We start from the raw sequence: 25753 nt of genomic DNA, 5'->3' as shown, positions 1-25753 counted from the left end.
TAGAGGGTATTAGTTACATTTGAACTCTACGTTAATTTTAATTTCCTCGGTTGAAGGGGGAAATTGGTGTTTGTTATGTTTTAAACAGTAGTTGTAGTCCGTATAGTGCATATTTGCCGAGTAATTTGAATTATGAGCTCGTTTGAAGGTCGTATGAAAGAATATCCTACCATATCATTAGACCGTTTTGACAAAGATAATTTAAATGCAAGAGCATATTTTTTGTCTCACTGTCATAAAGGTAGGTTCTGTGTCTATACATGACATGACTTGTGTTTACATTTTTGTGCAGTAGATATATGAGGGATAAGTAATAATTTCTCGTTTTTGTTTCAGACCATATGAAAGGATTGAAACGGCCAGCACTAAAAAGAAGGTTAAAATGCAGGTAGAGTTTATTGAAAGTAGTATGATTTAATTACAACATTACTTTTCAGTGTCGTTACTGCCACGAATTACGATTATTATCGTCTACATACTATATGTGTAAAATCTAAAGAGTACTTCTGGTGTTTCATTTATTTTTTCAATCCTCGGTTCTTAGAATTTGTCAGGCATGTGTTTAGTAAGGTGCTGTTGTGGAAAGCAGAGGGAGTTATTTAAAATAAAAAAAACGGATTTAATAGTCTGCGTTTATTAATTAGTGGTCTGTTAAACTGGTGTCTTACGGGAATTTGTGTTTGTTTGATTCAGTCTAACAGTCCGACTGTACTGCTCGCCCGTGACAAAGGAGCTTTTGCTGAGCAATCCGCGATACAGTTTCTGGGAAAATCACATTGTAAGTAGCAAACAGCTCATACTGTTGTTGTTTTTACAGAAAGAAGAAGGCTCTCAGACTTGCATTCCCATGATATCAGTATTGCATGTTCATATTTAATTAGCTACGATATTAGGGGTGCTTTCTTCTGGTTTTAGAGTGCTCTAATCCAGCAAGTTGTAAGGGTCATCCATCTCATCATCTACAAAATCGATTGATTTTATATTAGGAATATTTATTAGAAGGATAATGGAAGAGCACAGGGATATACAATGGGTTTCTCTCCAGGTCCGTGAAGAGCACTCCCCCAACATTAAAAAAAAAAATTAAACTAACTTTTTCTTACTTCTTAAGCTTCCTCACCATGAGGTAACAGAAGCCACAATGCATAGTACATTACATTTTTCACTGGATGCTACAAAGCTAAACACTTAGTGAAAATGAATTCTTTTATATGAGCAAGTGATTTGTTCAGAGACAATCATTTGCTATGAAATTAGGAATATATTGTAGCTCTGTAGTACAACTGATGGCTTTTCTTAACTTAATTGAACCAAATAACTAAATTGATCAAATTTAGTTTACGTTTCTATATCTTTATGTGGATGGTTTAAGATTGACATTTAAAAGAGTGACTGACATTCTCTCACTCTCTAGGACCAGGGCTGGCCAAAACTGATCTAGAGAATGTACTCAGAGGCTGATCTCCAGTTACAGTATTTTGATTTGTTTTTTGCATATCTTTATCAAGGCTATCCATGTGTAACAGTCACTGGAAACACTACAGTACCACCAGAAAATTAAGAATAATGAATAAACATCACAGGAACACACACACACACACACACACACACACACACACACACACACACACGCAACCTGTCCACCAACATTGAACTGTGAAACCAAATTTAGTCCAGAGTTATGATAGCTGTTCTGAACAACTTTCCGGACACCATATGGAAAAGGTCTTATCCCAGCAGCCAAATAATTAGATCATGCTTGAGGTTGCTATTCTGTTTGGTGATGGTCAAGCATGGAATTAACAGGTATATAGACAGTCAGTCCTGGCTTTTCTTGTATAATCAGTGGTCAGGGAATTCTGAGTCCTTAAAGATTAAATCCAGACTATTGCTAAATGTGACTGGGAAATACTTGTAATTTAGTTCAAAATGAGCTAGACATTAAGGGTTACCTGCCAGAACACACACACTTAATAAGCCTTGTCCTTAATAAGCTCTTTCCATTTTGCATTTTCTTTCTTTTCTGCTTCTACTTTCATCTTTTGCTAAAGTCAGACAGCATTTATACTGTTTAAGGGACCCTAATTAGCAGGTGAATTAAGGAACTAGTCCATTGGCTTTTAAAGAGCCATCGCCTTAATTATAAAGTTGATGCTCTGTTAGAAAAGAAAAGTTACTAATTTTGACATTTATTTAGTTAAGTGTAAGAAATACAGTGATGGTACAGTAAGTTGTAGACATTACATTTATCAGCTGTTACATGCTTGTGTTTTTCTGGAAAGTGAAATGTAATGAACATCAACATTTGTGTGTTAAGTCATATTTGGTTGTGATTACTGTTTTCAATAGGTTGCTCTTGAAGTAGAAACTCCAACTCAGATATCACTAATTGATGAAGCATCTGGAGAGGTAAAAGGAACTGTTTTTTTAAAACATTTTTATGCAAAAGCTGTTCTAAAAACTATTAAGAAATTATAACTCTATCATGTGAGACAATGTGCATAGGAGCCATGTCACTATTGTTTCTAAATCAAACCTGCAGTGTTATATACTGTATTATATATATTAAAAATTCATAATAATTAATTTCTTAAAGTAAATCCAGTAAATATACAGTATGTTGTTTATATTCTCCCAGTGTTCGGGTGGGTTTCCTCCAGTTGTTCTGGTTTCCTCCCACAGTCCAAAGTCATGTTGGTGGGTTAATTGATTTCTGAAAAAAAGATTGCCTTGGTGAGTGTGAGAGTGCCCTGCAATGGATTAGCATCCTATCCAGGGTGTATCCTGTCTTAAGCCCATTGCTTGCCAGGATAGGCTCCATCTATGCCTCAACCCTGTACTGGATAATAAAATGTACACAAAAGTCCTACAGTTGCAAGAAAAAGGTTGTGAACCCTTTGGAATAACCTGGATGTCTGGATTAATTACTCATAAAAATGTGGTCTGATCTTCAACTAAGTCAGAATAATGGACAAACACAATCTGCTTAAACTAATAACACACAAACAATTGTACTTCTTCTTGTCAGTACTGACATTCACAGTTTAAACATTCACAGTCTGGGAGGTTCTACCAGTTACTTAATACAAGGGTTTACATACCTTTTCCAGCCTGGACTGTGAATGTTTAAACGATGTGTTCAATATTGACAAGAAGAAGTACAATTGTACAATCAGACCACATTTTTCTGAGTAATCAATGCAGAAATCCAGGTAATTCCAAAGGGTTCACAAACTTTTTCTTGCAACTGTCTGTATAACACATTAACTATATGTAAGTAATACTCCTAACTACTATGATGGTTACTTTTGGCAGCATTCCTTAACAGCGTCTTTCTGTAAAAAGCACAGTTGTGTTATTTTTCTATGGCTGTCAGTTACCCAAGTTAAGGTTGGTCCTCAACCTTCTTTATTTCTTCAGAAAGAAGATGTTGTGGTGACACTTCTTCCTGCTGGTCACTGTCCTGGGTCAGTCATGTGAGTATAAACATCTTCCTCAGAGTCTCGTTGCTTTAACTACAAGGTCCAGCAACAAATAAAAAATGTTGCACCAGAGGGCATCTTTTGTGGACCTTCTATAATGTTTTAGGTATGCATGTTTCATATGCCTTGATTTTATGACTGAAACAAAACACAAGCTATTATACACCATATAGAAACATTTATTTATTAAAGTATTTGTTTTCACTTTTGCTCTTGCTCTTGGGTGGTTTTGTTTCTCATTTGCTAAACCTTCTGTGACTGCTCTTGGAATTTTCAGCTCTCACAAGACTCAATTCCTTTGTGTGCTGTAGGTTTTTGTTTGAAGGCAGCAATGGAATAGTTCTCTATACGGGAGATTTCAGATTGCCTGAAGGAGAGGCCACCCGTATGGAATTATTGCACTCAGGAAACAGGTACAGTACTCTACCCCAAATTTAAAAATGTTGTTATGCTGCTGTTACTGTTGTGCCAGAGAGTTCTTTGTCCTCCATTAAAACACAAATTTGATAGGCTGAAAAAAGTCATTATAATAAGTAATGGCTGGATTTTTTCAGGAATAGATTTCTTTTCAGAATTGAAAATTGTTAATAAAATACATTTTATGACAAATCATATTGAAATAGTTCTGGTCACATTTTAAGGAGTATCAACTGTAGTGAATTTCAAACTCTTAGAAACTACAGCTATCCATACATTGTTCTTTTTTCTTCAAAGGGTGAAAGACATTAAGAGTGTTTATCTGGACACAACATTCTATGACCCCAGATTCTACCAGATACCAAGCAGGGTGAGCTCTTTAAAATAACCATTATGATAGACAGCACAGAACTCTTTGTTCTAATATAATGCCTACGCTCAATAAAAATATTTTTTTAGTAGGTGAGGATTAGGAAATAGGATTTAGTTCATCCTTTATGTGGTAGATTTGTTCCTGAAAAATGTAACATACAGTAAATCAAACTCATATCAATTGTAAATTATTTTTAAATTTGTGCATTTTTGGTTTAGCACATGTCATGAATACGTACCCACTCCTTAATTTAAAAAGAATTAGGTTCTAGTTTAACGTTCTTGTGCATGACTAGCAACAGGCTGCTCTTGGAGACAATATATGCAAACCAGAAATGCACAAGAGTTCAAAAATCAAGAACTGCTTGTATCACTTTAAAGTAACCCTGTAACTATTATTAGGGAAAATGTATTATTTTTAATTTACTAACATAATTTTAATGGTACATTATGAAAGTAATAGAATGCCATTAGAGCTCTTTCTGGAAATGTCAAATAAGAAAGTATTATCAATCACCAGAGGAAATGTATGGTAATGTAAACAGAACCTCAAGTCAGAAAGCAGCATACCATTTAATGCAGTCTCTGCTAACATTTTAGGCATAAGCTATTAATTAGACTCTTCTTCTTCGCATTTTCCCACTTATGTGGGGTCTGCTTGTTTGCACCGATTTTTCCAGTCTGCGGCAATCGGCGGGTGACTTTTACGAGGCGCATGTCGTCTTTCAGCCGATCCAGTCAGCGCATAAATGGTCGTCCACGGGGCCGGCAGCCTTCCACATTCAATTCGAGGGCGGTCTTTGCCATTGATGTGTCATTGCTGCGGAGCACATGTCCATACCATCGCAGGCGCGATTCCCTCATTTTCTCAGTGATTGGGGCGACTGTGAGTGTTTTTCGCACCCCTTCATTCATGACATGGTCTAGTCTTGTCAAGCCGAGGGTCCATCGCAGCATCTTCATTTCCATCGTATGGAGTGCCTGTTCATGTTTCTTTGTCGTTGGCCAGCATTCAGTTCCGTATAGGGCCACTGGTCTGACCACTGAGCGGTAGACTTTGGATTTTAGGTGTAAAGGGATCTTCTTGTCGCATAGTACTCCAGTGACCTGCTGCCATTTCATCCAAGCAGCGCTGACTCGCGTCTTGGCGTCTTGGAGGGTAGTGCAGTCGGAGTTGACACATGAGCCTAGGTACTTGAACTGTGTCACTTTGATCAGTTGGACCCCACCAGCTGAGATTGTGCCATTGGTTTGATCACTGCATTCCAGGTACTCCGTCTTCTTGATGTTCAATTTCATCCCGAATCGTTCAAGGCGCGTCTTCCACTCCTGTACTTGTTGTTCGAGGCCGTGTCGCGTTTCACTTGCTATCATAACATCGTCAGCATACAATATCGTCCATGGATGCCTCGTTTGGATATCTTTGGTCACTGTATCCATGCAAAGTATGAATAGCAGAGGAGACAAGGCTGAGCCTTGGTGGACGCCAACATTGATAGGGAAGGTGTCTGAGGTTCCAGCTGCGCAACGTACTGAGCTAGTGGCATTTTGGTACAGGAGCTTTGTCCAGCTGACATAGGCTTCGGGGACGTGGTGCTGTCGCAGCGCCAGCCAGATGAGATCGTGCGGTACCCTGTCGAATGTCTTTTCCAGGTCGAGAAATGCCATGTGGATCGTTTTCCTCTTCTCGTGGTGCCTTTCCATCAGTAGGCGGGCTGCATGTATGGCGTCTGTTGTTCCGCAGTTTTTCACAAAGCCGCATTGGTTTGGCGAGATATCGACGATGGTTCTTAGTCGTCGTTAAGCTATTAATTAGACACAGGTCATTAATTATTTTCCTGATGCTACCCTATTGCAGGAGGAGTGTTTAAATGGAATAAAGGAGTTGGTGAGAAGCTGGATTACGCTCAGTCCATATCATGTTGTGTGGTTGAACTGTAAAGCTGCCTATGGCTATGAGTACCTCTTCACCAACCTCAGTGAAGAGTTTGGTTCCCCGGTGAGTAAAACCATCAGCTGTGGCTTTAAAATTTAAGACCTGTCTCTTCAGTATAGCTTTAGGCATGTAATTAAATGCTGGTAAACGGCACTTTGAAATATCATAAAATTATATTATTAAAGATATTTATATTTAATTTTGTCGCAAGACTCCAAGAGACGCCGAGATGGCTATGAGTGATAGTGTTAATGTTTCATTCTTATACTATGTTTGCACACCTGAATAGAATCAGCTTGAAGAAAATCTGTAATGTGGAAGGAAATAATGTAATAATTGATTATGTAATTCTTACATATAGCTGTATTGATGTTTCAGGTCCACGTGAAAAACCTAGACATGTTCAGAAAGATGCCTGAAATTCTGTGCCATGTAACTACTAACAGGGCGACTCAAATACACGCGTGCAGACATCCCAGGGTAAAATGGTCTTGTTTCTCTAAGCTTTTGATTTTTATGTTCTGTGTTTCAGAAGTTGTATAATTACATTTTTAATGGGTTGTACTGAACACTGAAGAATTTGGAGAAGGTTTACTGTTGTTTATAAGAATACAAAATCGTGTTAAGTTTACCCAAGAGGAACTAGCTCAGTGTATTCTAACTTGATATTTAAGATGAAAAATATCCATATCTTCTGGCTGTTGTGGTATAACAGCTGGGACCAGAACCTTCATCTGTTGTGCTCCCTGTCTGTGAACATGCTAGTTTATATCTGGGCTGCAGCTGGTCTAATGACACAGAAACATCTTTTTCCAAACCTGTAAGGGGTGTCTTGGTGTTGGCAGATAGCAGCCTCAAAGACACAAGCCTACTTTACAGTCTCATGAGGATACTTTAGAGATATTGTACTCAACTTACTGTATGTGTTAAGGTAAACGTGTTTAAAAACGTGTTAAGTGTGTAAAACGTGTTAAGGTATGAGCAATGAAAAGGAGAGTTAAGTGTGCTTCATAAGATGATATAGAAGCATAGATTTTTTCCTAATTCTACTACTTTGTCCTTAGCGTTATGAAGATCAACCTTTAGACTGAGGGTTCACTTATTTTTCTCAAACTTATTTTCTGAATGAAACAATTTATACTGAATCACTTTTGAGGTAATACATTCCACATTGATTTAGTGTCTATGATACTTTAGTGTGAAGATTTCATACATTTGTTTTAATGTGTTGTGTTATTACTGTCTTGCTTTTGTGGAAACTTCAAAGAGGACATGTTATTTTCCCTTTTTGTTTCTTCAGGATGATGAATTCTTCAGAGCAAATAGGCTGCCATGTGGCATTACAGCTAAAGATGGAACCCCACTGCGCATAATCAGCATCAAACCTTCAACCATGTGGTTTGGAGAGAGAACCAGAAAAACAAATGTCATTGTGAGGTGAGAGTGCTAGCATTACATTTGTGACCTGTATAATATCTAATTACTGCTTACAGCTGGCGAAAACAGATATACGTAATTCCATTTTTTAAAGTGATTTAAATTATTATATTAAAAGTATGCTTGAAAAATGAGATTTTCTGTTGAAACAATGGATCAGCTGTGCACCCTTGTTCATGTATTACCAGTACTGTGGATTGATTAATGTCATTATAAAAATGCAGGATAAATGCAATGAACTCATTCTTGATCCTTTTTTCAGAACAGGATCAAGTTCATATAGAGCATGTTTCTCCTTCCATTCATCCTATTCAGAGGTGTGTTTTATTTATTGTTCTTACAAGCAATGAAATAGGAATAGTGCCCAGCCAAATTATTTTTGATGGAGAAAATGTGACTTTACTGTAGTTAATACAGCGGGCATTGTTAAGAATATATTGCAGTTACACATTCACTTATGAAGTGTAAAATCATATGTATGACATTAATGTCTGTCTTGATTAAATGCACAATAAAAAGTAAATTGAGCAATCGTATGATGCCTCACTGACTATAAAAAATAAGGAGTCATTTCTGTTTCTCATTCATAGCTTTTGGATGTCTAAATGTGGTTTGGTTTCATAGCAACAAGCAGCTCAGAGAGTGTCAGGTGTATGCTATCTTTTGATTCAGTGAATGCAGTATATACTTTGAACATTTTTAACACTATTAAATGTGTCCTTCTTTTAGGCTTCAGCCTAGTTATCTTCAACTATTAAACCATGGAAACAAAATTAAAAAATGTTTGTACCCTGTTCATTAAATGGAAGTTTTATTAAAATTATTCATAAAATTATTTGGTAGAAGTAAACAAATTGACTTCAAAGGACATTTGGTTGCTTTAATTAATATGATTTGTTTTGTTTTTCCTCTTTCATAGATCAAAGCATTCCTTTCCTATATTTGTCCTGTCAATGTGTATCCCAATGTAATCCCAATGGGCAGAACTATAGAAGATGTGAAAGAAATGTAAGTATACTTAACCACTTTAATAATGTTTTTCCTCTTTTACAATAGTGTTGTTTAGCTTAACTGACTGAAGTATGGTTTGAAGGGCTGGGAGAGCTTCTAGTGTTTTATTTGACTTTGTATATCATTGTTAGTCTGCTACTTTTAAATGCATCTGAAAATTAGCGTTATTTTTAAATGTAATGTAACAGGGGAAATGTAAAAGATATAAACAAAAGTGGACTTTTTTTGTGAATGCAGCAAAAATAGTAGTAGAAGGCTCCACAGAGAAGGCTCCACGGCCGAAACCTTGTGTTCTCTTTCTTCTTTTTTTCAGCATGGAATAAACCTATTACTTGTTCCTTTGCAGCCTACGCATGCTGACGCAGCTACCCACCAAAAATAGTAGTAGTCATTCTTTTTGCTTGAAGTGAGGTGTGCCATACAATTATGGGGGCTGTTTTTCCAGCTTTATGCATGTTTTTGTCTCTGCAGACTGATGCCCATGTGTAGGGAAAATTCTGGAAGAGGAGAAATTGTTTACAAACCATTGGGGACACTCAAGAGAGCAAAGCTTAATTGCACATCTATAGGTATGAACAAATAAAAGTAACATTAAAGAGTACATGTCGAGATACAGCTTTAAAAAAGCAGTACGATGCCTTCTTTAAGCTTTTGACATGAGGTAGAAGTTTGTAGGTAACAGTTTTTACTGTACTAATTCAGATATTTCTAAAGATATAAATGATCATTTAATAAAAATATTTTTCTATAGTGAAAAATCCTCTCCAAAAAAACAAGTATTTTGGATTTTGCAGTGAAGGGAGTGCATGACTGACATCAGCTCCTTGTGATGCCTCATTTGATATTTTCTAGATTCTGGTAGTGAGGAGGAGCTTTTTGATGAAGAACAGCTGACTCCCTGGAGAAGAAAATTACCTCGAAAAGAACATCAGAAATCTATGCCTTTGGAGTTGAAGCTGAGCGATATTCGAAAAGGATCTTCCGTTAGCTGCCGGGAAGAGGTACCTCATTCTTGCGATGAAAGAAACTCCTCTAAAATAAAGGTGGATTATGTGGACTGTGAGGAGTCTAATGATGATGAGGAGGACGAGGAAGAGGAACCAGAGGAAGCAGCTGGAAAGACTATGGACAGCTCATCTTCTTGTAACCATGGTAAAAACTGCAGCTCCAAATCCTGTGCCACATCAACTTACATTCACCAAAAAGATGAAACGCCTTTCATTGAAGGAGGAATCAATGACAGTCAAACAAATAAAGACACTTTCGTGGGTTTAAATGGTTCTGCATCTGAACTTCCAAAATGGGATGCATTTTTCAAACCAGACCCAGTGATGACGGACGAAGGTTCTGAATTTGAGAACAGTCAGACGCGGTCAACAGAAAATGCTGGATCTCAGTCCCCGGACCTCTTCAGTGACTCAGATAATGAGGCATCCACTCACATCTCTTCTCAGAATTCTTCTCAGTCAACTCACATCTCTGAGCCATACAGTGAAGGTTGGGGAAGCCAGGCTGAGACAGTGCTGCTTTTATCTCAGGAGCGAAAAGTAGAATATTTGAAGTCTTTAGATAAAGACGTACAAAAATCTACAGATGTGGAGAACCTTGGAGTGCCATGTGGAAATGTGTGCAGGTTCCTGGTGCCAGATGAGATCTTGCAGAGCACAGATCCTAGTGTAGAAAAAAACAACCAAGGGCCCACAACTGGGCTCTCAGAAGTGAGATCGGAATCTCAGTCTTCTTCTGATTTTGAAATACCCCCAACACCTGACTCAGAGGTCCCTCATGAGGAAGAACTGAAGGAGCTGTACATGAAACTAGCAGCTGGGGAACCAATATTTGTCAAGAAAGGTAGCCAGGCAATCAAGTGAACATTTTATATGAAAGGTGGAAAATACTTTTCTTCACATTTAATGAGATGTTGAAAATGGAGTGACCTGTTGTGTTCCATATGTATCATGTTTCAACAATGACCTACCTCCCCTTAGAATGCTATCTTATTTTTGCCTATTCACTAGATTCAAAATTAGTAAAGCATTCTCCTGGGCGTAGAATTCTCATCATTATAACCATAAAATATCAGTATGATTTGACACTGCCCATACAGTACCTAAAATAATTCACATTGCCTGTTTACAGTTTTCAGGTCCACATGGGATGTCAGATCCACAGTAGAGGCACTGGACAGGATGATATAATTTTCTTTTTAAAGACTGAAATGACTGTCTTGCATTATTGTTCAAAGAGAATGCTGGTACAGTGTCATGTTGAAATGTTTATCAGACAGTGGCCAACACTAAAGCAAAACTCTAAGCCACCTGCCAAAATAAGATCTCGCATCACTTTGTGAAGGCTTTTTGTTTGAAGATTCTTGAAATTCCATTGTGGAATTGGCAGGTGATACAGCTCAAATCCAGTATATTTTGTACTCAATAAAATGTCACAGCTTATTAGTCTGTTTGTACAATCTAGAACAGGACTATTCGGGTTGGTTTTGTCTATCCCTCCCTTCATTGCTTAGATAAAGCCAGCTTCTTAATTTCTATTTTGATGCTAATTATAAAGTATGTAGGAGCTGGTTGCAGCACAATTTTGTGATAAGAGTGGATTCTAGGGGCTGTAGGCTGATTAACCCTGATCTATAACATTAATATAAGTTCAAAGAATATACCTACCTCACAACTTCCTTTATCCTTTTGCATATGTCATGATGCTATAGAGCTTGGGTATATTACTAGGCATGGTATGATCACAAAGTTTTTTAGGTTACCTCAGATCTTTTTTTAAGGCATTGTATTGCTTTTAAAATAACATTCCGAAATGTTAAGAATCTCTGTTGTCTGTATATACTGCTCATATTTGTCTTTTCTGAGTAACTGTATGTTGAAAATATTCCCTTAATATTATTCTTAAATTTAAAATGTGAAATTGTTTGAGGTTTGTATTGGCCTTGTTCTGTTGTCTATGTACCACAGAAACCAACTATAAATTTTTTTTAATGAAATACCATGCTCAAAAAAGCTTGAATTTATGCTTTTTTATAGCTGTCCAAAGTGTAATTTCATTATATTTTGCATGCATTTGTATCTACCTTTATAATTCTTTAAGGAATGCTAAGATGCAAAGAAGCTAGGAATATATATACACGCACATATGCAGTAGATATTGTTAGAATGCACATTTTTAAATTTTGTGGTTGCAAATGTAGTTTTTTTCCAACAAAATTAACAAAGAAGCATTAACACAAGACATTAACATAAAGGGTATTGCTGCAGTACCATTTCTGTTTAACTGCAACTGACATTTCCTCTCACAAACGTTTAGCCACAGTACACGTGCTTATAGTAGTATGAAAGGCAGTCCAGGTGGTCTCACTGAGGAAACAATAGCGAAAGTACACTTTTCAGGTTTTAATCAAAAGAAATGGTCTTGAGACTCTCTCTAATCTATAACTATTTGCAGTCTTAAATTAGGGAAGACAGTACTTCAGGTGAATTTATTATTCTGCAAACTTCCTATCTGGTTTGTACAAATAGGGATGGACATCTATATTCTGATAAGTTCAGGTGGGTAACTGCGTCAGCATGCGTAGGCTGCAAAGGAACAAGTAATAGGTTTATTCCATGCTTTTCATAGAATATAGAAATAGAACAAACCTATTACTTGTTCCTATATGCTGAAACTGTGAGAAGCATAGAAACACGAATGGAAGCTGCAGACAACATAAAGAGAGAAGGCTTTAAGTACGAGTGGCAAAAAACAAGTAATGTCACTGTATTTGAATACAAAATAAGGAGAAATGTGCCTTTCTTTATATACAATAATTTCAAGAATGAGAAGCTAATCTATATAAGCTTAATGCATATTCTCAAACTTTAAGTCCCGTATAAATGAGCACAACATAACTCTATTGGTGAACACTCATTTATATTTCAAAATGTTTAATCAAATATGAATATAATCACAAACTAAACCAGTTCCAAAAATTTAAAGTTATAATCAAGCCAATAATGGGAAAAATAAGGAACTCATCCTCCCATAATCCAAAGACATACGGGAAAGTTAATTGGCTTCTGGAAAAATTGGCCCTGCTATGAGTGTGCATGTGCCTGCAATGGACTGGTGTCCCTCCAGGGTATCATGCCTTCTGCCCATTGCTTGTAAGGAGATGTTCCCTGTACTGGACAAACTAGAAGATGGATGGATAAGGAACTCAGCCACCTGAAGTTAAAGAACTATGTTTGACTAGTAACAGGATGGGAGATGTACAATGAGTGTTAGATCATTGGCTTCTTCATTTAGTATCAACTATACCAAATCAGTACAACTAAGTGCCGTAGCAATTTTTCTTACTATAAATATTGTAGTAATTAATTTTACTTTCTACCACTGTCTCAAAGCATAGTGGAAATTTTGGGATGCACTGTGAGAATCTAAATCTAAACTGAAAACAGCCTTTCCCATGCTAAAAACACAATTGAGATTATAAATATTTATTTTTTTAAAAACTTTGTTAGTATTAACAACAACAACATGGAATAGATGATCTGCCCAACAGAAGTACAATGACATCACAGAGAATCTTGGATAGTGTGTAATACAGAATCCACATTGAAGCTTCTGGTATGTTTGGAAGCAAAATAAACTATAAAGAACAGTTGTCAATTTATTTTCTAAACCTTATCGAATATCATTCATATACTTATTTTTAAAAGGAAAACCATTTGTTTTTTTGGACGTTCTTCTGACTTTTGCAGACAGTGAAATGGATTTAGGATGCAACTTCTATCGTGACTGCTTCCGACTTCCCACTTCCTTGATCTGTGCAAGTGACATGTAAGGAGCCATCCCTGAAAAAAAAAAATAAATAAACTCGCCATACGTTCACCGAAGAACGGTAGATAAAATAATAAGTATAGCTGAAGAACAGAATATTCTCACTCAGAACCATCAGTCAAAGCTTCCCTTTTTCTCCAGCAATAACTTTCCTTTTAATATTCCCTAATAATAAAGATCATACTCAAATTATGGCAGAAACTACTTTTGACCAGGGGCTTATCACGTTTGTATGTAGTGGGTTCAGGGTGCGGAGATGAAAGATCTGAGGAACCTTAGCAAATACTCTACTGTGTCCAGAGTCACACATATGACGTAGCACTCATACTCATTGTAAAAGGAAAACCTCCTCTAGGCTTCTTTTTCTAGAGACTTCCGCAGGTCTTTAAAGCTATTCTGAGATATATTTTATATTGTCGGATTTCTGAATTCATAAATATTTACACTCAGTTTACAGAATATAACATTACCTTTTCATTGTAAGAACAGTTATGATGTCATGATCCTCTTCTTTCAATTCTAAGTCTTTAAGAACAATCTGAAAAGCAAAGAAAACCAGGAGAAAGGGAAAGTAATGTTCTGTGGCAATTAAAACCCAATGTTATTCTTTAAAAAAGTACACCCACTCATGGTTTTTGTTCCGTTATCAAGCATCGCAAAACATAAAACCCTAGTAAAAAATAGATTCTCAGTTATTACTACACGCAGTGTGCTTGCAATCTTATCGCAAACCACAGCCTGTACAATAATTAAATGGTGCTTCTTTTAGCAGCCCTCAAAAATAATTTACCTATTACTTGGTTCCTCCAGTTGCTACTTCTTGCCATTATCCCACTGAATTTACTCTTGGCTGTTTAAAGAAAGTGAATGCAATGCATGTGATATTAAGCATGCAACACCTAAAACCTTGTCCTGATTTCCTTGCAACCCTTCTGTATAGCCAGCCATGTGAGGTGCTTTATCTACCTAAACCAGAACGATGGACTCATCAATACTATAAAAGCTTTGCTAAAAGCTGCTTTTGCCATCATGAGCATATTTTCCCAGCTGCCAAGTGTGAGTCAAACATCCTTTGTTCTTTTTTGTGCTAAACTAAATTACCCAAATGACATGAGCAGCTCTATGTTTCTAAGAACACAAAACTGAGGGTTTATCTTCGAAATAGCGTTTTAAATCACTAAATTTAAGATGCTTTTAGGAATAACAGATTAATTCATACTTAGAAATAAAATAACATAAAAACAAAGTTAAGAATTGGATCATGTCTTGCTGAATTGTTAAAAATATTATACTGCAGCACATTTATTCACTCCTCTAATTTGCGACTACTAGGGTGAAAAACGTAGGCCTCATGTTTTTTAAGACTTCACTTCATTCTGAGAATCGGCTTTGCTCCGTGCAAATTAAAATTACAGTATAGCATTTTTAGAATTTTTGAGCAAGACATTATCTGATCTGTAAATCGTGAGGTTTTTCTTCCCCGTTTTGCCAGGGTTATGCGGAGGCCACCATCCAAGAATCTTACTTGTGCGACTTTTTCATCCGTGGTGCAGGTCTGTCCCAGGGACTGGTACAGCTCCAAGCAGACGGAAGCTGCATTCCCTGGGCTCTGCAGAGTGTGCTGCCGCCTCGCTGGTAAAGGGGTGCCAGACGGTAACAAAACTGTGTAGACATCAGCTCCGGATTCTCCCGCCTCCTAGCAGAGAGACAAAATCTCAGACTTGAGCACAGATGTCAAATTTTTAACAAACATGAAACTACTGAACAACATCTCTATCCTCCTCCTTACCTTCACCAGAATATCCTTCCCACAGCATTCCACTGTAATGCAATCCTCATCCACGGTGGTGGTATCCCTCCCAAGCAGTATTCCAGCCTCTATGGCAGCACCAATAGGAATAACTTCATCCGGGGGGATGGAATTCAAAAGCTCCACATCTGGAAAAAGATCCCGGATCATCTGCTGAAGCTTAGGGATTCGGGCAGAACCCCCACACAGTACAACCTATCAGCACAAATACAAGCCGTCAGAAATCACAACTTCCATGAGAACCATCTTATTAATCAAAATGCATTATTTCAGATGTAAATGTACATTTAACTACACCAAAGCCTAACACCTCAGTCCTTTATGGTTTTAAAAGAGAACTACCACTTAAGAATTTCTGTCCGACACATCTACTGGGAACAACATTCCAAAGCTGATACTACACATAAAAAATTGCAGGGGAAGCACATTCAGTAGTGTATTTCTAAGCATGATCGTATGCTCCTAATTATTTCAATCAGACACATACTGACCATTTACACTGGCAGAGAAGCCATATACAGTAAAAATTTGAGAAAGCAAGTTACAGAGTGCTTGCTCACAAAAGTTGTGTATTTGCATATCTGCATGGAATTTGCACCGTAGTTCATAGATATTAGGCACATAATCAAATATGAACACAGGGGAACATTCTCATGAACATTAAAAGCGCACACTAGAAGGTACTATGCTAATAAGAACATACTGTGTGCCCTCTGGTGGTCATTAGTGATGTTAGTGCCTTGTATTGTAGCATGTTAACAATGGACGTGCATAGTACAGTGAGCTGACTAACTTCATAAGGACCTTCATAAAGCAAATATCTTGGATAATTCAACAGCACTACTTTGCACCATACCTTACTGATGTCAGCAGTTGAAAGGCCGACTTGTTCTAAAAGACCTTTGATTGGCTGTATACTCTTGTTGAAAAGGGAGGAACACACAAGTTCAAACCTGGCCCTGCAATGGAGCAAAAAAAGATTATCAAGCAACAAAACGTACTACTCTTTACTACTTAACCACACTGTAAAAAATTCTCACTTACCTGGACACATTACAGTCAAAGTCCATTCCATCATACAAAGAATCTACAAAACAGTTTGAACTCCCCAAAGTAGACAAGGTGTGCTTCGCAACATCTGCACTATTCATCAGTTTCATCATCGCTCTAGGATTTCCTGTTACGTCATGTTTAAAGGACCTGTGTTACCAAAAATAGTGACACGATTACAGATATTCCAGATGTATTTCAATACATGCATCAGGTCAGCACCAATTAATTTACAGCAACACTCATTTTGTGGTGGTGTGCAAAAAAAAAAGTATTTTTTCAGTTGAAGTGGATGGAAAAGGGTGATATGCCGATGCAGGGCCCAGGGTTTCCTATCTGTGTGGAGTTTGTATGTTAACCCACATGAACATGGGGAGTCCTCCACTTACCGAAGACATACTGGTAGACTAAACTGCTTGCCCCTGGTGTGTGTGTTTGTGTCTGAGTGGACTGGTATCTTATCCAGAGCATATCTTGCCTTGCACCTGTTGCCAGGATAGGCTCTACCCCTGCCATGGATGTGGATGTGGATGCAACTGATGTTCACAATCTTTATTTCCTTTTCACATATTTTATGCCAGAAAATCAAAACATTGTGTGCTCACCTTTTAAACTCAGATGCTAAATACTGGGCAAGAGCCTCTGTAAAACATTCTCCACCAGTGCTATCATCAGACTGTGTTGCAAGAACTCGATATAGCCCACTGTTCACCTCCATTACAGTCACTGAAAGGGATGTTCCTCCAAGCTTATAAACAAGTACATAGCTGCAGATTTAAAAAAAAAATAGTTAGAAATCAAGGCCATTTTCTCTTCCCATAAGTTAACTCGGACTTTCATAGCTCTCTAGGGATGGCAAAGCCCCATCATGAAGAATTAAAATCCAGCAGGTTATATAATATAGATCTATGGTTAAGAGTTATTTAATGTGCAGGACTGTGGTTCTATACTACTAAAGTGACACCTGAACTATATAAAACAAACATAAATGCTTATTCATTTTATGATATGACCTTACATTTCTGTAAACTTGCAATTCACATAATTTCTGGATGAAATATGCAGTCTTTTACAATTTCGGAGCCACCTACTCATGACAAGTGCGTCTTTGGATTTGTTTGAAACCAGTTTGAAACCAGTCACTGGAGTTCATCACATCTGATATGTGGAAGGAGCTTAGGTGGTTGCTCGGACTTCAGCAGAAGCATACGGAGCCACCAAACACTTGTACTGACAGCAAACAAATGTCTGCTCAAGAGGTCAGTGCTTTTAATGACTGATCCGAAAAGGTACAGGAGTCACTGAGGAAGCAGTGACAAGTTCTCACCTTTTTCCAGATGGCGAATCTTGGCCAATTCCATAGGCTAGAAGCGCTGCAGAAGGTTCATGAATCAGTCTCAGCACATTGAAACCAGCTGCTTCTGCTGCTTGCCTTTACAACAAGAAATGGAAAGCATTTTATTTCTACTTTTTAAGCAGATTGAATGTAATGCAATTTCTGTTAAAACAGTGTTTATGAAACTGGATTCAAGGACAACCCTTTCCTTATCCTGCTTAGTCTTTGAAACCTTTACCTTAGAGCATTCTTCTGGTTCTCCCCAAATTCAAATGGCACTGTAATGACTGCATCGTTCACATCTGAGCCCAAGGCTGACTGAGCAGTTTCTGAAAAGTGTTTTAAAATACGCAAAATAAGCCATTCAGAACCAAAGGTAATTTGCAAGAAGTTTCCTGTGGTTTCATTTGGATTCACCCATGAATACACCTGCAAACCATATGCTGTGGTTTTACCCTGTCAGTTTGATAGCTGATGGAATTAAATCTAAAGCTCTCTATTAATTAATGTTATTTGCTCCCAATTAAACACTCACAAAACGTACTTTAATTTGAAACTGAAATCAGAAGAGAGCAGCACAGACAGCAATGATAATTAGAAACAGCATCGCAACAATTAATATTAAAGCAGCACCTACCTTTCATTTTGTGGAAAATTAATTTGGCTACTTCTTCAGGAGATACATATTTGGTAACCTCCCCAGTATCAATCTCATACCTAGGCTTATCATTCTTATTGACCACCTTCAAATAAATGAAAAAAAGTTTAATCAATTCAATAACTACAATACAAAAAATCACGATCAAAAGTCCAAAAAATATTTCAGCATTTTTAATAAAACCATACTTACTGAGCATTTACTGTCTGCTTTATGCTTCTGTACTTCTGGATCATCAAAACTAAACATGAAAAAAGATTAAAATGATATTAGTAATTAATTAAAAAACATTAAAGATTCATTACTGCTTCAACGGATTACCATTATGACTAAAAATCACTCAGCCCTAACACGAACCTGTGGGCATTTATTAAACAAAGTTCACAGACTTACCTTCTGCCTAAGATCTGTTTCACTTTTACCACAGTATTCCCAGCATTTCGTATTCTGCCTTGCTTCGCTGCCAGTCCTGCAATCTGAAAAAGAAGCAGATTAAGGAGAACTGGAGATAGCAAGCACTGACACGAGCAATACCCGATGATGGACAAAAAGCACAACACTGCATTCGCGGCGAGATTTACCTGTTCGGTATCCCTGTACGCCACCACAGCTGGTGTGACTCGGTCGCCGGCATCGTTTGCAACTACGTCTGCTCTGCCGTCCTAGTTCAATTAAAAACAATAATTCAAAACAATCCTTTTGCTTCACATCCACCCTCACGACTTTCAGATAGGCTACATGTCAGCATTAAGACGCAACATAATTTCGGTTACATGTTATATTTTAAAGGAAAGCAGTATACCGGCCTCAACGATTTCCCAAAAGAAACATTAAAGTACAATCAGTTGGGATTAATTACGTTGCGTTTTAAAACCATTTCTGAAATGGAAATGCAAAGTTTTGACAACAGACTTTCATTTACAATATATTAAATGAAATGCTAATAGTTTTTAACTGCTTTTGTGGTAACAAACCACTCAAGCCAGCGAAGCCGTTTACTGTGCACAATGGCTTCACAGATAATTAAAAGAGCAAGATAAAACTGTTGATATCCACAAATACAGAACGAGTTTTAGCCCTACCAAAATATATTAATACATCAAATACCCTAAGACTTACCTTAAAAACTGCAACACAAGCACATGTGTAACCAAAATGCACTCCTATAGCAGCCATGCTTGTTAACAACCACTGGCACACAACCGGAAGCCGGGTAAAAAGAGTGACGTTGATTTACCAATCAAAACAGCGCTTCTCCTACTCTATCCAATAGCAATTAAGAGACTACACCGCTAGAGCTAACAAGTACCCAATAAAAACTTAGATTTTAAAGCTATCCAATACGAAATATACAATAAAAGCCAATAGAAAAAGCATATCATTAACAAGCCAATAAAATCGTTATATTTTAAGACGTACTGGAAGTTGTCAACTAAAACTTTTCGCGTGTGGTGTGTAGTGAAGTGAATTGATTTGTCTTTAGAGTAGGGTAGTTATCTCAATAATATTGTTTTTCAACAATATCATGCAGTTTACAAACTTTTTTACAACTGCAACATTTGTGCTCATTTTCCTAAATACAACCAGTGCTAGCGATTGTGAAGGTGAGACGTAAATGCTTGCATTGCAGTGTGTGTTTGGAGACTGCATGTAAAAATAGACCCTGCCTGGCGATAGAGCAAAACTGAAAAGCTGGATAAGTAAGAAGGCATGTGCATGGTATCCTAGAGTTTAACTGTCTTAAAAGAAATAACATTTTCACAGTCCATGCCGCATTTCATAATATAGAACTCTAGATACCATATTTTAAAAAAACTCTAAGAAGGTAAAAAGTATTTCCCATGAATTATTATATTTGCGAGGTTTTACGTACAGCCTAGGGGAGATTAAAATATTCCTGAAAAAAAAAAAAGGTACTATAACTAGAAGAATAAATTCGCGTCAGTAGTGTACATAATTATACATTTGCTTATTTAGATATGTACTGTACTTTTTTACCTTATCTATGTCTCCCAATTCGAACAGTTAAAATACATTCTTAGTTTTGGTTAAAAAAAAGCAAAACCCTACTTTTTTGTTGCTCATCTACAAAATCATTGTCATCTAGATTAACTCCTGCATAATTGTAGGTTTTCTTTGCTTTATTGTGTTTATTATACATTCGCTTAGAAGAAACAAAACTGGAATGCCTCCATTTAAGAAACGTTCTCTTGCTCCTTTAAAGATTAATGAAATAGTATTTTTATATCTTGATTTTCAGAGCACTGTAAATGGGTAGTCTGAGATATAATTATGATTTGTTTTTATTTATGCATATTGTGTTCTATATTCTGCTTACATAACTATTTATCTTTGAAATCTAGCTTTATTTTCATAAAGCTAGATTATTAATATTAATACAAATATTAGAAATCACAGTGGAACTCCCTTTAAATCACAAGAGTGTGCCCAGATGCGGTAGCATACCTTGGGAAAAGAAGCATTATATTTCCAAACATTATTTTCAAACATTAATATAAACATATTATCCAGTTAAGCAAGTTCAGCATTTTTTGTTTGTGCCAATCATTTCCAGGTTTCCCCCAGGTCTCAGATGTTCCCAGTTTAAATTATGAAGGGCTTTGTTTCTCACATTTATTATCAGAGAAACTCCTAATCATCACGTTTCAGTATTCAAAATACCAACAAAAGAAGAAAATTGTCTCAAAATATATTTTATAACTTGCGATTTGAGCACTAAAAATTTGTTGCAAAATTATAATTACTGCATATTTTGATCTTCGTATTTTTTTAAATAACATGTTATGTATATTTTTACAGTTTGCATAAAACAAAGGTAATAAAGCAAACCATGGGAAATTATTACATTTTTTATGTAATGTGTTTTATGCCCATCCTAATTCTTTACACTTGCATTCCGGTAGAATAAATAATTCAGTGTCTATTGGTATACTCACCTTTAGGTGGCAGTGTGGAGACGTAGTTAGGGCTCCATCCAGCTTCACAAACGGGTGATAAATAGGTAATTGTAAATTGTATTTCAATTATCTAAAAATAGGTAATTAAGTCACTTTACGTTAAAAAACATCAAATCAATTAATAAAAATCCTCTGATGTTGTCTCTTGATTTCAGCACAAATTCTAACTCATTTTAACAAATAGAAATACATAGTCATAAGTAAACAAAATTGAAATAATTTTGAATTAAAAATAACATATTAATGAATTAATGAATCGGGATAGCAGGAGTAAATATGCATGAGGTTCAATACAAGAAACATCACTTATAGCGGCAATAATTTCACAAACATGTCAGCAAAATTACAAAATCTCTTCCTGGCAGCTGCACCAACATTTTATTGAGCAGATGTGACATAGGTACACGTACAGTATCATGCTGATTAACATTGGTCATCAACAAATGGAGCAGCAGGGGGTCTACTGTGAAAGTCACAGTTTAGTCATTTGTGTGGCCATCGCTGAAAGCAATATAAGCTGTTCATCTGCAGCACATCCTTTGCAGATGTCGCCTGGGGGAATTCTGTTCCATTCCTCTCTAGAGCCTGGAGAAGCAGGCGCCCGCTCACAGGTCTGTCAACGGCAGATGCCACATGCCATCTCTGTTTGCCCCGCAAATCATTCAATGAGGTTCAAGTCAGGGCAGGGCATCCATAGCATAATTGTCCAAGTGTCATCTCTTAAGAAAGCTGTTGTTATACAAGTAGCATGAGTCCACAGGAAGGGCAGCAAGTGAGGACCCAAGACTTGATCAATGTAGTGTCATGCAGTTGAGTTCTGTAGCATATAGACAAACCTGCCCTGAGAGTCACACTCACACTTGGACCTCTCTCTATCAATTTATATAAACAACAGTTAATGTATTGTTCTGCACATCTCACTCACACTGCACACTCATGGACACTCATGGACATCAGTTAGGCTGCTCTACACAAAACCTACAGTATATCCGGGGCTAAACAGAACTTGACTCCACAGCTGGTGAGTGCACCTGAGGTGACCCAGTCCAACAAACTGTTGGCACAAGACTTGTGTTTTCTTGATATGCAGAGAACAGTGGTTCCTTTTTGTGTTTGTCTTTCAACAGGTTAAATTACTTCTCTCACTGCTCAATCAACACTTTTATTAATAAGGTGATTTAGTACTTATACAATAATTGAATTTACTCAAGTGTAGCACAGATAGGAATGAATTATAAATTAATCTAAATGTTGCCTACAACATTTCATCACCCTCAGAAATCCAAGTATTTCTTAATATATCATGCCTAAATATAGTCCTAGATTTCTTTTGACGCTTTATTCTGGAGTTACACACTGGGGGTGGGAGTGGCAGAAGTCAAAATTCATCCTGAGCTAATCCACTTACAAGAGGTGTACTACATCGACCCTGCATCCTAGATGGATCCCTGCATTGTTGCTTTAGAATAATGTCACGTCTTTTACTCCGCAGCAGGTTTGCTTACTGTTTCCTGAATTATTTCTCTCAGTGAGAAGGGGTTCGAAAGATTTTTGGAGTTTATACATGGAGAACAGTTTCACTGGTGCAAACAAAAGCAAAGGATAATGTTCTAATTAGGGCTACCAGGGCTATCAGGAGTAAATAGCAAGTAGCAATTCCATCTAGCATTAGACAATCATCTAAGTTTATAAACATTTACAATTGGGTCTTTTAAAGACTAATGTGTCTTCAATTTTGGTAAGTGATTGTTTTCTAATGTGACTCTTTCATCTTTATATATATATGAATTTTAACATTACATTATTTTTGTGCACTTTACCATTTGTAGTATCTATTTTTCCATGTATCACACAATAGGTCTGCATATACACTTTGTAATGTCTATGCCTTGTATCTAAACTAAACTAAGCCTGTTGTCATTAATACCTGGATAACTGAGTTGTTTTAAGCCCTTAACTCATCTATATTGCATAATTTTGTTTAGAATTGTATAATCATTATTTCTGTTTTAATTGTAGTATGTACTGGATTTTTGGGGAAATTTTACCAATCCCTGAGTTCAAAGTATGCAGAACTGACTCCGGCCAGGGTGGAGGAAGAGCTGCTTGTGACCTGCAGGGATGCCGAGGGGAAAGAAAACAGACTGGTGAGCTAAGCATCCGTTAGCTTGTCGACGTTAAAAACTCCTTGCCTACAGTAATTACATGGCGGAGTTTGCCTGAGGTTACGTTAAAGGCAGGCTTGTTTGATTGAGTAAGAATATCATCTTCATTCTCAAACCCTTATTCTCTGATGGCTAACCAGAAAAGATAATAATATGATGCAAGTTCAGCTGATAGTTATTTGAGGACGTGGGTTTAGGCCTTCTTAAGGACTTTTCCTTTTAAGACACTAATTGACGGAAAACTTTATTCCTTGAAGTGTAATGATAGTGATCTACTGAGGGCTGTTGGGGCGGGGGGGCTGTTATCAGTTTACATTTTTTTCATGGAGATTCCAAACATTCTTTCTGAGGGAGAGTTGTTGTTGACAAAGCCATAGCCAACATTTCAGACAACCACTCTTTTTACTATGTTGTGTCTACTTTCTACTTGTATGAACATTTCCCTAAAATAAAATGCTTCAATTCAGTACAAATAAAAGCAGTGGAAGTAACGTTGATAATTACGAAGTTTTGCTTTCTCCTCTAAGAAGAATATTTCTAAAACCATTCATCCCATGTGCTTGAGCTTCCCAGGGTACCAAGATGGCATCAAGCGAATGTGAAGACAGTGGGGGAAATAATGTGACTTACAGACATACAGAAACTCAGATTACAAAACTTTCTAACCTTCCCGTTCTTTGTCAATTGTAATCCTCAAATGGGCAACCAAAAGGAAATAAAAAATTAAACTCACAAAGAATTGAATTAAATCCCTTTAAACCACACAATGTCCATTTCTTTCAGTGTTACTATTTGGGAGCAACAGCCGATGCAGCTACAAAGATGACCAGTGAAGTAACCCGTCCAATGAGCTTCCATGTACCAGTACAGAAAATCTGTGAAAAGCTCAAGAAAATGGACAGTCAGATATGTGAACTGAAATATGGTAGGTTGAGAAACCTCATAAGAAATGGACTGGCATATATTGCATATGTAGATTCTCTTTTAAGGTGTCAAAATATTAAAATAATTTAAACATGAAAACACTGTAATACTTAACTGTAGAAAATACATTCCAATTTTTCTCCAACCATTCTAGTTTCTAGATAAATATGATCGCTCTACATCTTTTTAACATCTTAGATCTTTTATAAGATAAGCATTCAGCTGCAAAAAGTTGGTCTATTTTATCTTGCTGGAACATTACTTTCTATTTCTTTATTTAATTGTGTTTTACATACTAATGAGAAGAGAATAAAAACTGGGTAGTAAGTCCTGTCCTTACATTATCTTGCATGTAATGTCAGCAAGTTACCCCAACAGCCAACTTCAGATGCACAGGAATTTCACTTTCACTTTCTGCTATTATTAATTTTAATGGGATTATGTTTTTCAGAGACACAGCTTGAACTCAGCTCTGTGGACTTGTCCAAACTGAGGGTAGCAGAGCTGAAGAACATACTGAATTCCTGGGGTGAAGTGTGCAGAGCGTGCATCGAGAAAACAGATTTTGTTAACCTCATCCAAGAGCTTGCTCCAAAACACACAAAACACCAGGGGCGCAGATCAGATCTGTGATTTCATACACAATGTTGTCTTACTGCAGTATCTCCAGACATATTACTGAGTAACATTTTTAGATGACACTCCTTTTAATTCAACAAAAAAGTTTACAAGCGAGAGGTGGCTATTTGATCCATCTCACCTGTTTGGTAGTTAGCTGATCCAAAGAATTTATCCAGCCATTTCCTGATAGACGTCAGGGCATCGACTTCAACAATATGGCTGGGTCAGTTGTTACAATACATTTTATGGGTTGTTGGTATAATACCAGTCTTTATACAAAATGTACAAAAAATGAATTTTGAAGATTCTGTAAGTAATGAAGGGGATAAAATGACACAGTAAAGGCAAATCCTGTTATATACTATTTGAAGCTACTGTACCTGGGGCCAGGTGAGATAAAGTCTTTTAGCATTTTGGTATGGGTATTCTTTTAGCTACATGTAGTACATATTATCTAATGTTTCGGGTCACAGATAGTTACTTTCCACAGCATTCGCTTACTTTGGTAGCACCTGAATTAATGGTAGCACTGAATTAATGCCTTTATGCTACATTATCCTTGATTAAATAATAAATAATACTATATATAGGGTGGAACAGTAGCACAGTCGCGAAAGGCTAGATACTTTCCCCCTTTCCACTCTTTATCGAGACCATCATAATATTTAGGGGTCTGTCATGATTGTAGTCCCTCCCCCTTAAGGGCGCTCTGGCTCTTTC

General features: G+C 36.9%; 3 protein-coding genes across 3 annotated transcripts; 2 read left to right on the top strand and 1 right to left on the bottom strand.

Annotated features, from left to right (window-relative positions):
• The first annotated feature begins 64 nt into the window (after positions 1 to 64).
• On the top strand, positions 65 to 11659 carry dclre1c (DNA cross-link repair 1C, PSO2 homolog (S. cerevisiae)). Its single transcript, XM_088923517.1, has 14 exons — positions 65 to 241; positions 337 to 388; positions 694 to 778; positions 2350 to 2409; positions 3421 to 3476; positions 3794 to 3895; positions 4197 to 4269; positions 6130 to 6270; positions 6586 to 6687; positions 7508 to 7644; positions 7907 to 7961; positions 8564 to 8652; positions 9127 to 9224; positions 9508 to 11659. The coding sequence occupies exons 1-14, from the start codon at positions 133 to 135 to the stop codon at positions 10524 to 10526; spliced, it is 2178 nt and encodes a 725-aa protein (XP_088779643.1). The 5' UTR covers positions 65 to 132; the 3' UTR covers positions 10527 to 11659.
• A 1473-nt stretch (positions 11660 to 13132) lies between these two features.
• On the bottom strand, positions 13133 to 19543 carry hspa14 (heat shock protein family A (Hsp70) member 14). Its single transcript, XM_088924237.1, has 14 exons — positions 19465 to 19543; positions 18927 to 19007; positions 18739 to 18821; positions 18538 to 18586; positions 18325 to 18430; positions 17926 to 18016; positions 17679 to 17783; positions 16957 to 17118; positions 16346 to 16501; positions 16158 to 16260; positions 15281 to 15496; positions 15017 to 15187; positions 13962 to 14029; positions 13133 to 13505 (listed from the first exon to the last, which is right to left on the bottom strand). Exons 1-14 carry the CDS (start codon positions 19519 to 19521, stop codon positions 13427 to 13429), a joined length of 1527 nt encoding a protein of 508 aa, XP_088780363.1. The 5' UTR covers positions 19522 to 19543; the 3' UTR covers positions 13133 to 13426.
• Positions 19544 to 19870: 327 nt separating this feature from the next.
• On the top strand, positions 19871 to 25045 carry cdnf (cerebral dopamine neurotrophic factor). The gene is made up of 4 exons (XM_088923881.1): positions 19871 to 19949; positions 23343 to 23470; positions 24272 to 24413; positions 24864 to 25045. The coding sequence occupies exons 1-4, from the start codon at positions 19871 to 19873 to the stop codon at positions 25043 to 25045; spliced, it is 531 nt and encodes a 176-aa protein (XP_088780007.1).
• The last annotated feature ends 708 nt before the right edge of the window (positions 25046 to 25753 follow it).

The sequence above is a fragment of the Atractosteus spatula genome, chromosome 8 (genome assembly GCF_055471065.1).
Source record: "Atractosteus spatula isolate fAtrSpa1 chromosome 8, fAtrSpa1.hap1, whole genome shotgun sequence".
Classification (NCBI taxonomy): domain Eukaryota; kingdom Metazoa; phylum Chordata; class Actinopteri; order Semionotiformes; family Lepisosteidae; genus Atractosteus; species Atractosteus spatula.
This window is presented reverse-complemented; position numbering and strand designations above follow the sequence as displayed.